This window comes from Hippocampus guttulatus, chromosome 1 (genome assembly GCF_054856545.1).
Source record: "Hippocampus guttulatus isolate MCC_2025c chromosome 1, RoL_Hgut_1.0, whole genome shotgun sequence".
NCBI classification, from domain to species: Eukaryota; Metazoa; Chordata; class Actinopteri; order Syngnathiformes; family Syngnathidae; genus Hippocampus; species Hippocampus guttulatus.
Window position 1 is genome coordinate 307,272 of NC_141261.1, and position 9,247 is coordinate 316,518.

Consider the following 9,247-nt stretch of genomic DNA (forward strand, 5'->3'; position numbering starts at 1 on the left):
ACTTCCACACCCTGACACTCTTGTGTCAATTTTCTCTTGTATTCATAATGGATATTTATATACCTTTCTCTATTTATCAACTTAGTTCTGATTTATCATTATATTTAATGTTTTGAATTTATCATTTTAACTCTGATTGATGTAGGTTGTTTGTACTATTTTTTTGAATTTGTTTTTGAACTCAGCAAGCGATTTACTCATTTTCAGGTCCGTTTCGAGATTATTCCACAGATTAACACCTTTGATAGATACACTTCTTTGCTTGATGTTTGTTCTTGTTTTGAGTTTTTTGAATAAGTTGGTACCTCTTAAATCATAGCTGCTTTCTCGAATTTCGAAAAACTTCTGAATGTTTTGGCAGAGCAGGTTATTGTGTGCTTTGTACATTAATTGGGCGATTTTAAAGTCAACCAGGTCATAAAATTTCATCGTATTTAATTTGATAAATAGTGGATTTGTGGGTTCCGTATATTTTCATCTATTAATAATTCGAATTGCTTTTTTTTGTAGGTTGAGAATAGGGAGTGTGTTTGTTTTTGGAAAACAGACCGTAACAAAACATTCATAAATTCAAAGAAAGGGCACAAGTCCCACTTCCACATTTGTTAGGAGAACGTTTTACAAATCTAAATATTCTGCCACGGAGGTAACACGTTTTGGTTGGGTGGGCGTTGCTTTGCGCAGGATCGCCCCCGATTCTGCCGGATTAATTGTTATTGATTTATTTATAGATGTTTTTTAAGTAAACCTGGTGGGGGCCAATGTGGTACAGTAGTACAATTTCAAACAGAATGAAAGATTTGTTTTGTTTTGTGTAGTTCGTTTTTCGCTGTTTTCCGTGTTGTGGCGTCATCAGTATTTGAATGGCCCCGATTGGTCGATGGACCATCTCCAGGATTTTGGGGCGGGACTTCTGCTGCGTTCGAGGAAGGTGGGAAGTCGGAATTCCCGAGTAGGATCATTCGGACTTTCCCCGAATGCAGCATCAGTCCCTGGCTCAAAAGAAACGCTCGTCGTTCATTCAAGATTGCAGACGTCCGACCGAACAAATCAGCCAAGCTTTACTCTGCGATGGCTGCACAGACGGCGCATTCGACCGGGCTTTTCCCCAAAATATGACTGCGCCTTTTGCAAGCGCCAGACGAACGGAAAGGACGTCGGGTCGACGAGGACGAGGAGGCGTTCAAAGCTTCGACTTGTCGAGGTAACAACAGCTGCAGCTAACGGTTAGCCATCTTCCACTGCTTCTAATATGACACCCGCCCCAACAGCACCGGCACCGGCCTATTTCGTGGGTTCACGCCAAAAACAAAAACGGGCAGCGCAGCAAAGTAAGCTGAGCTAAGCTTCGGTGCTGATGCTGTGCTGACTCACACGGGAAGGAAAGACATCAGTCGTATACAGTGCAATGAATATATTATCATTTTGGGAAATACTGGATGATGACGATGACGACGGCATTTTCATACATGGACCGAGGCAGGGCATGCAGATTCATTTGCACGGGCAGGTGTTCAAAGTTAAACAAGCGTTTAATACCTGCTTGTATTAACACGATAATACCTGCTTTACCATAAAGGTCATTGCACCACAATTGTAAACAGTATTATGGCAGAAATGTGATGTGTTTTATATAATATATATTTTAAAAAAAATTATATATATATATACACACACACACATAAACTGAATTGGTTCCGTGAGCCCGTTTGTAACTTGAAGCTGTTGTAAAAGTGCTTTATAAATAAAGATGTGTCGTATAGAAACCTTCATAGATCGAACGTAACATTTCCCATTTGAAATGAATGAAAATGTAATTCATCGGTTCCAGGCCAAAAAGGATTATAATTAACTTTTTTTTTTTAACCAGTGTGTGGTTAAAAAATGCAATATAGAAACTCGTGAAAAAGCACACCATTTTGTTTTTGTGTCTATCTATCTATTCCCATGCATATAAAACATACTTGTGGACACATTTCACACTCATGACAACTGTGATATAATTGAGACCCGATCATGATCATTGCTTCAGGAGATGCACTTTCCGAACTTACTTTGGATTAGAAATTTTCGGGGCATGTAAAACGGATGCCCCGGCTCAATCGAGGGCGGAAACACCAAAGCGCAGGTGTTGTTGAAGCCTTCTGTCACACGATAGATGGAAGCGTCACTGTAAAAATCTCTACGTTTGGTGGGATGCATTGTTAACTGTGCAGGGCTCGTTGTTGTGTTTCTTTTATGGCCGTATTGTTATGGGAAGCGTCATGCGGCGGGCCTGGCCGATCCTGCCCACCCTGATCCTCCTGTCGGAGCTGTCGCTCACGACGGTGCGCGCGGCGCCGTGCCAGACCTGCCAGAAACTGGTGGAGAGTTTCATCAAGGTACCGCAGTCGCATTTGCGCACGTCCCCCGCCACTTGGTCATCGACGGCGCTTTTCCAGGGCTTGGAGAGAACGGCCAACAAGAACTTTGGGGGAGGCAACACGGCCTGGGAAGAGGACAAGCTGGCCAAGTATGCAAGCAGGTCGGTCGCCGCATCCGCACGCCATCCAATTTGGCCACGGGAAGAAACAGACCAAAACCTTCGACGCGCACCTAACGTCCCTCGAACACCCGGCACTCCTTTTTTGTGTTCGAAACAAGTGGCAGTAAGTCCGGAATGCGGGTGACCACTCAAAAAGGCTTCACATAAAGGAAGCCGTGTTCATAATTGCACAATAAACGCCGTCGGAATTGGTCCTTCTTTTCTCAATGTAGCTTCTCTACATACGGAAATGTTCATTGAACTCTTTGCAATGAACATTCTGACTCCAAAGTTCTACTGGGACGTACGCCGTTGTTGCGGAGTGATGCTGCGATATGAATTTGAAGTCTTATTGGGCTGCCCGGCTCCGCCGCACCCCTTTTTCTCTTCGCTGTCAGAAATGAGCGGGCTTGTTTTTGATGACGCGCCCGCTTTCCGCTGCAGCGAGACTCGTCTCCTGGAGATCGTGGAGAGCGCGTGTGACCAGGCCGACTTTGAATGCAACCGCCTGCTGGAGCGGATCGAAGACCAGGTGGAGACGTGGTGGTTCCGCAGGTAACCGCGGCAATGCGGCTCAAATCCTCTTCTGCCTACTTGACGGCTACGTCGCCGACTCGACTTACAAAAAAAAAAAACTGTGAGTCAAGGCGGGAGTGTGCGCCACCGTTGTTTGATAGGCAACGCGCATGACTTTGCGGCGTAGGCAGCGGGAGGCGCCCGACCTGTCGGAGTGGTTGTGCATCGAGCAGTTGCGCCTGTGCTGTCCTCGCGGGCGCTTCGGACCCGACTGCAAAGGTTGGCCCGAAGGCTCGGCCGTTCGCCCTCATCAAAAGGCGCCGCCCGCGCGCGCTAACGCTTTTCCGATGCAGAGTGTCCGTCGGGGCCCGGCGGCGTGTGCGGCGGTTTGGGCCGCTGCGAGGGCGAGGGCACCCGAACGGGGGACGGCCGATGCGCGTGTGACCCCGGATACGCCGGCCCGCTTTGTCGCGACTGCGCCGACGGCTACTACGCGGACACGAGCGCCAACGCCACCGCCACCGCCGGAGCCTGCGCAGGTACCCGATTTCCGCCTCGGCTCAAGTTGTCCCCGGTCACCTCGCCGCGAACGGGACGAGAGCGCGCGCGCGTCTGTAAAATCCTCCGCGATCGATATACGGTAATCCCTCGCTTTTGGCGAAAGGTGAAAGCGACGAGGTAGGATTTCCATGAACCCCTACCCGGCAAGGCAAGGAAAATCTCAAAAGACCCCGTGTGGGGGAAAACCAGAAACGTCGAGAAGCAACGGATGGCGACATTTGACGGCGTCTTGTCGTATACAACAAGAATGATATCAAAGTCCGTTTTCACGGGGTGAAAGCGAGATGCCCCCCTCGCCTCTCTGAACCCAGAAGAAATCTCCAGAGCGGCGCCTCCGAGTGGCGCTCAGTCGGTGCAAATCGCGTCCGACAACGAGAACAAGAAGAAGCCTCAACTGAAATTCCGCAGCAGCCGAGTCACGTGGCTCATTCTATTGCTCGGGGAGTCGGTCGGGAAGGATGACAGCGGCGATGGTTCACTCATTCCGCGTGGGCCGCGTGGGCCTTTCCTCCGCAGCCTGCTTCCACTCGTGTAAGAAATGCCGGGGCCCGCAGGACTACAAGTGCCTGGACTGCAAAGCGGGCTGGATGCTCCACGACAACAAGTGCGTGGGTGAGTGGGCTCCGTCGGCCGGCGCGGCCGTTCCCGCGTGCGGACCTTTTTCTTTTGTTCTGCGACCGCACTCGTCGGCGTGTGCTTTTTAGACGTGGACGAGTGCGGCACGGAGCTCTCCCGTTGTCCCCCCAACACGTATTGTCACAACACGGACGGCTCTTACGACTGCAGAGGTAAGCGCCCGCGCCGAGCCCGGCGTCGCCGAGGGCGGGACTTAGCGGCGGCCGTCTTTTCAGGCTGCGACCAGGCCTGCGTGGGCTGCATGGGCAGCGGTCCCGCCCGCTGCAAGAAATGCGCGCGCGGTTACAAGCTGAGAGGAGCCAAGTGTCAAGGTGAGGCTGCGATTTGCCCCCGCCGAGGCTTCGCGTCCCCTAAAACGCCTTCTTGCGGCAGATGTGGACGAATGCGGCGAAGGCGCCACGCCGTGCCCGGGACTCAACGAGGCCTGCATCAACGACTTGGGCTCCTTCCACTGCGACTGCGCCGACGGCTTCATCAGGAGAGACAGCATCTGCGTCGACAACAAAGCTCCCGGTACGTCAGCGCGCGTCTCCGCCGTCCGCCGCCGCCGTGACGCTCCTTTTTTTTTTTTGGACGCCTCCCCTCAGCCGGTCCGGAGAAGGGCCTGTTTGACGACATGACGGACGACGAGGTTCAGGTCCTGCAGCAGATGTTCTTCGGCGTGGTCATCTGCGCCTTGGCCACGCTGGCCGCCAAAGGCGACATGGTTTTTACCGCCATTTTCATCGGGGGCGTGGCCGCCATGGCCGGCTACTGGCTGACGGAGAAGGGCGACGACGTGCTGGACGGATTCCTCAAGGCCCGCTAGGATCATTGACGCGCCCCCCCCTACCCCCCTGCACGTCGGCTCAGGGAGCCGCCCGGAAGGGCCTTTGCCACGTTTTGTTTGCGTCGATGCGAAGACGCTGGAGGACGAGATGAAGGTAACGCTGCGCACGCCGCGCGCTCCTTTCAAAGGAATTTGCAACCTGGACTTTGTTTGGTTCGCCACTTATGCAAGCCGCCACTACTGATTCTTCGTATCGGCGACTGCATTTACTCATCTGCAAAGTGGCTGCTGCCCCCCCCCCCCCCTCCTCATGTCCGTTTTTTTTCCTGATGCAGTGTAGCTCATCACGACTCAAGCAGGAATGTTTTGATTGCATTCCGGTGCAATGAAAGGCACGGTACGTCTTTTCTTTCTTTGTTGTCTCTGGCATGGAGGACATCCCGCTGCAGGATGGCATGCTTGCGGCTGCTTTGAAGGGAAACGCTTCAAACGGCCGTTTGTGTTGCCCGGAATTGATTTGGGAAGTTTGGAGCCCAGACGCGACGCGACGCCGTTACAGATGTCACGCATGTACAAAGTGCTTTTTTGCTCGGCAAATGAAGACGGCAGCATTCCTGGAAAGGCGGGTAGCAAAACGTTGAGGTCAAAGGAGGACGTGGGCCACGCAGCTCGGAAGCCGAGGCGCGCTCCATTTGCCTAACGAGACATTCACTTTGTTCATGGCAACGGTATGAAGCCCGCAATCGAGTGTTTCAAGTGCGAGCGATCAGTTTTTTTTTTTTTTTTGGGGGGGGGGGGGGTCACAAAGGACCATTGAGGATTCTGGCACAAATTGGATTTTTTTTTCCCCCCGCGTCACATCTGGCGCGCTGCGCTAACGCAATGCCCGTATTTCATTTGACTCTGTATGGACGGTTCCTCTGTGCTGCGGTGTCCGTCTGCCGCCGCTTGAGTTGTCACGTTGTGCGGCTTTGCTTTGCAGCACCCGAAAGGTTCATTCCCCGCCTTTTCAATAAACGCAACACAAGACAAGTCTGGCTGCGTTGACGTTTGTTGCGTACGTCGCGGCAATGGCAATTGGGGGATTCGACACGGGACGCCGCTCAACAGCACCAGTGAGGCAGAAAAACAACAGGTTGGCTATTTTCTGTTTTGGAGTTTGAGCCACATGAGGAGCAGTCGCCGTGCGTTGTCATTTCAAGCTTTGAGGTTTGACCCCCAAACCAAAAGCACCTTTTTTTGGTTTGGGGGTGAAGCTCTTTATTCACAGCGATGACGATGTCGCATCAATGATTGTCATCCTGAAAAGTGGACGCGCTCAAGGAAAAGCAAGGGCAGATTCCGAATCTGTGAGTTGACCCGCGTCATCAAACGTGCAAGACAAACGACAAAAACACTTTATTGTCCCTTTTGAGTTGGGCTTTAAAATGCAAATCTTGCCGGCACAACAAATGAGCAGTGAGGACCGAAAGCCGTCGATGTGGACGCGTGGTCTTCAGATTGCCAGCGCCTCCTGGTTCTCCCACAGCCAGGCGTGATATTTGTTCAACATGTGATCGTCGGGCGTCACCTGGAACAAAAGACAGCAGTGCCAAGATGGGCACCCCAAGCCCCCCTCCCCCCCAAAACTGAGAGAAATGGCGACTGACCTGTCTCCATTCTTCCACACAGAAGATCCTGTAGGAATCGTTGCCGTACTTCCCGATGCCGTGCAGCTCCACGGGGTAGCGCCACGCTTTGCTCAAGTATTCGTCTGCGCGCAGCACAAGATCAATGTTGAACATCCTCGTGCAAAAAGCAAGCGCCTAAGCCAGTGGTGGGCAAACTACGGCCCGCGGCCCGAATCCGGCCCGCCAAAGGTCGGTCCACAATTAAGGTTCGATGTGAATGATTGCATTCATTTCAATTGGACTTGTAATGACAGGCATTTCACCGCCAGGTGGTGCATTGACTTGAAGATGCAGAACACGGGGGGGGGGGGGGGGCGGGATCTTTTCGACCACCTAGGACCTCCGTATCGCTCTACTTCTACTGGTCTGATCACAACCCATCTGCAGCGATGCACAGGCTAAAATAGGTCATCAACAACACTGTCGTCATTTTAAAAAAGTATATTAATACCGTATGTTCATGCTTTTGTTCTGTTGATGTTTGATATGGACTGTCAACAAATGCAGTTTTTTTTTTTTTTAATGTACCATAGCTCGTGCTGACCTGGCCCTTCTGTCAAATTTTAAAAGTCAATGCGGCCCCCGAGCCAAAAAGTTTGCCCACCCCTGGCCTAAGCTGACGTGTACTTCAAAGTAAAAGCCAAGTGAGGATTTCCGGGCGGCTGCTGCGTGTTTGGTTGCGATTCCGAACCCGCTTGGAGAGGACGCGAATTTCATTCACCCGAGAATCTGATGAGGATTTTGGCCCGAAGCTGAAAAAGGCCCAGCGGCTTGAGGAGCTGCGACAAGAGCTCGCGGTCGGCCCGGCGCGCCGCCTCCGCAGACGGATACCGCTCAAAGAATTGCCAGAGGAGCGGAATGGCCGTCTTACCTGCACACACACGAGAGGCACATTTGCGAGCGTTCCGTTTTGGGGCTGTGCGAGCGAGCTTACCACTGGTCTTATTGAGAAAAATGGTGGCCACCAGCAGTTTCCAGGCGTTATGGAAAAGGAGTTCTTGGACGAGGTGGAACGGAGAACGAGGAGGTGTCCACTTCTTGAAGGCCTTTCTTCGAGGGGGGCTGGGACCTTCACACACACGGCAAGAGATGACATCGGCCACATCATTCACGCACGGCCGGTCCCGACTCCAGCGCATTTTCTGCACCTTTCCCACTGAAGTAAGGGCTCCTTTTGCGTTTGTCTTGGGAACTTTGGCACTCTGCTCCTACAAACACAACAACGCCACGCGAGCTTGAGTGGAAAAAGGTGGGGGGGGGGGGCTGATTTGGACCCCCCTGACTGAAGTTGCGGCTTACTGTTCTTGGGATGCGCCACTTTTTGGGCGCCGCTTGCAGCAGTCACGTCAGACGGGAAGTCCTCCTGTCGGTCGTCGAGGACAACCTTCCGTCTCCGATTCGGTTCACCGTCCATCCGCTCCTCAGCTTCACCTGCCTCGACGGCGTCCGCATCGGGGGGTTTGCCGCTAGTCCGCCGCGCTCTTGGCGGGCCCGGCCTGTCAGTCGCTTGGCTCTCAAAGGTCGGCCGCTCCGCTGCATCGCCTTTGTGGGAGGAGCTTGCCCTTTTCACTGCTTTCGGAGGTGGAGCCAGTCTTTTGAATGCGTCGTCCGGGACCTCCCGCTCGCCATCTCGGGTTTGTTTCTCTCCAACGGGGAGACACTGCGTACACGGCGCTGTGAAATCCAAGAGGTTGATGTCCACGTTTTGAGCCTTTTTGACAAGGAACGCTCGCAGAGAAGCTCTTGATCGAAACCTCTGCCCGTGGGGACTTCAAAACAGAAACGTACGCTTGGTTGGGGAGCGCACAGCCGAGTCAACGCGCTTGGCTCGACGGAGGCGATTACCTGCAGATGTACACGTCCGCTTTTCCCGCCGTCTTGCCCGCTCGGCGCCGCCGAACCTCTCTGGTCCAACCTTCGGGCAGTGGGGGCTGGTGGCAGCACGCGCACCGATCCATCTGGGTTCCACTTTCTAGCTGGGCATACAAAAAAACCCCTGAAATGTGTGGAACGTTTGCAGTCAAGTTCAGGAAAGTTTCTGCTCCATTTCAATGAGAATTAAAGCTGGGGAATTTTGAAAAGGTCGCACACGAGAAACTTTCATTGTAATTCATCCATCCGTCCATTTGCTGATCCGCCGTATGTCGAACCAGTTTGGACAAAGAGTACAGATACATGCCAAGAAGGCCTTCAGTCCACACGCACGGTTAGTACGAAAGGTACGAAGGGTTGCTCAATTGCGGTGCGCCTCTATCGCCGCAAGGGGGCACTATAAGGTCCCTTAGCGTTCGTCGGGGCAGAGTGCCGGACGAAGAAGAGCCCTCCCGATCCGCGGCTGTTTGTCGCTAAAATTGCTACGAAAATCCTTACTTTCCCAAGACCTTTGCCAGAAAAGCAATCGGTTCCATATAAACGTACTTTCCTTGACGCGCTGGACCAATCAACAGCAGCGTCGAGTGGTTTGATTTCAATCAATTGGCGATCCCGCTTAGCATCCCGCCGACTGCTTTAGGGAGACAGCTTTGACGTCACGAGCGAGCAGGAAGCAGGAAACAGGAAGCGTGAAGCAGG

The 9,247-nt window shown here is 52.6% G+C and overlaps 2 protein-coding genes across 7 annotated transcripts; one reads left to right on the top strand and one right to left on the bottom strand.

Moving 5' to 3' along the window:
• The first annotated feature begins 366 nt into the window (after positions 1-366).
• On the top strand, positions 367-6,038 carry creld1b (CRELD disulfide isomerase 1b). 4 transcript variants are annotated; one of them, XM_086116361.1, is made up of 11 exons: positions 367-1,204; positions 2,261-2,381; positions 2,442-2,524; positions 2,969-3,079; positions 3,228-3,319; positions 3,394-3,579; positions 4,118-4,205; positions 4,306-4,389; positions 4,453-4,548; positions 4,610-4,750; positions 4,825-4,997. In XM_086116361.1, exons 1-11 carry the CDS (start codon positions 978-980, stop codon positions 4,847-4,849), a joined length of 1,254 nt encoding a protein of 417 aa, XP_085972487.1. In that variant the 5' UTR covers positions 367-977; the 3' UTR covers positions 4,850-4,997. The 4 variants fall into 4 exon arrangements, with proteins under 4 accessions (XP_085972487.1, XP_085972238.1, XP_085972324.1 ...); XM_086116198.1 differs by having other exon boundaries at positions 379-1,204; positions 4,118-4,213; positions 4,825-6,038; XM_086116112.1 differs by having other exon boundaries at positions 374-1,204; positions 4,118-4,213; positions 4,306-4,548; positions 4,825-6,038.
• A 351-nt stretch (positions 6,039-6,389) lies between these two features.
• Positions 6,390-9,228, bottom strand: mbd4 (methyl-CpG binding domain protein 4). Of its 3 annotated transcripts, none has more exons than XM_086116480.1 (8): positions 9,095-9,228; positions 8,522-8,648; positions 7,976-8,445; positions 7,825-7,884; positions 7,611-7,745; positions 7,398-7,547; positions 6,656-6,759; positions 6,390-6,576 (listed from the first exon to the last, which is right to left on the bottom strand). In XM_086116480.1, exons 2-8 carry the CDS (start codon positions 8,632-8,634, stop codon positions 6,502-6,504), a joined length of 1,107 nt encoding a protein of 368 aa, XP_085972606.1. In that variant the 5' UTR covers positions 8,635-8,648; positions 9,095-9,228; the 3' UTR covers positions 6,390-6,501. The 3 variants fall into 3 exon arrangements, with proteins under 3 accessions (XP_085972606.1, XP_085972690.1, XP_085972771.1); XM_086116564.1 differs by having other exon boundaries at positions 8,522-8,652; positions 9,095-9,225; XM_086116645.1 differs by having other exon boundaries at positions 8,522-8,652; positions 9,047-9,203.
• Positions 9,229-9,247: the final 19 nt, after the last annotated feature.

Excerpts from the sequence above, each read along its gene's own strand:
- creld1b (XM_086116112.1), top strand. The coding sequence starts at position 978 with ATGCAGCATCAGTCCCTGGCTCAAAAGAAACGCTCGTCGTTCATTCAA. Across the intron at positions 3,580-4,117 it reads CACCGCCGGAGCCTGCGCAG|CCTGCTTCCACTCGTGTAAG; the intron begins GTACCCGATTTC and ends TTTCCTCCGCAG. Across the intron at positions 4,751-4,824 it reads CGTCGACAACAAAGCTCCCG|CCGGTCCGGAGAAGGGCCTG; the intron begins GTACGTCAGCGC and ends GCCTCCCCTCAG.
- mbd4 (XM_086116480.1), bottom strand. The coding sequence starts at position 8,634 with ATGGATCGGTGCGCGTGCTGCCACCAGCCCCCACTGCCCGAAGGTTGG. Across the intron at positions 7,885-7,975 it reads AGTGGCGCATCCCAAGAACA|GAGCAGAGTGCCAAAGTTCC; the intron begins GTAAGCCGCAAC and ends TTGTGTTTGTAG. Across the intron at positions 7,746-7,824 it reads CCCTTACTTCAGTGGGAAAG|GTCCCAGCCCCCCTCGAAGA; the intron begins GTGCAGAAAATG and ends GTGTGTGTGAAG.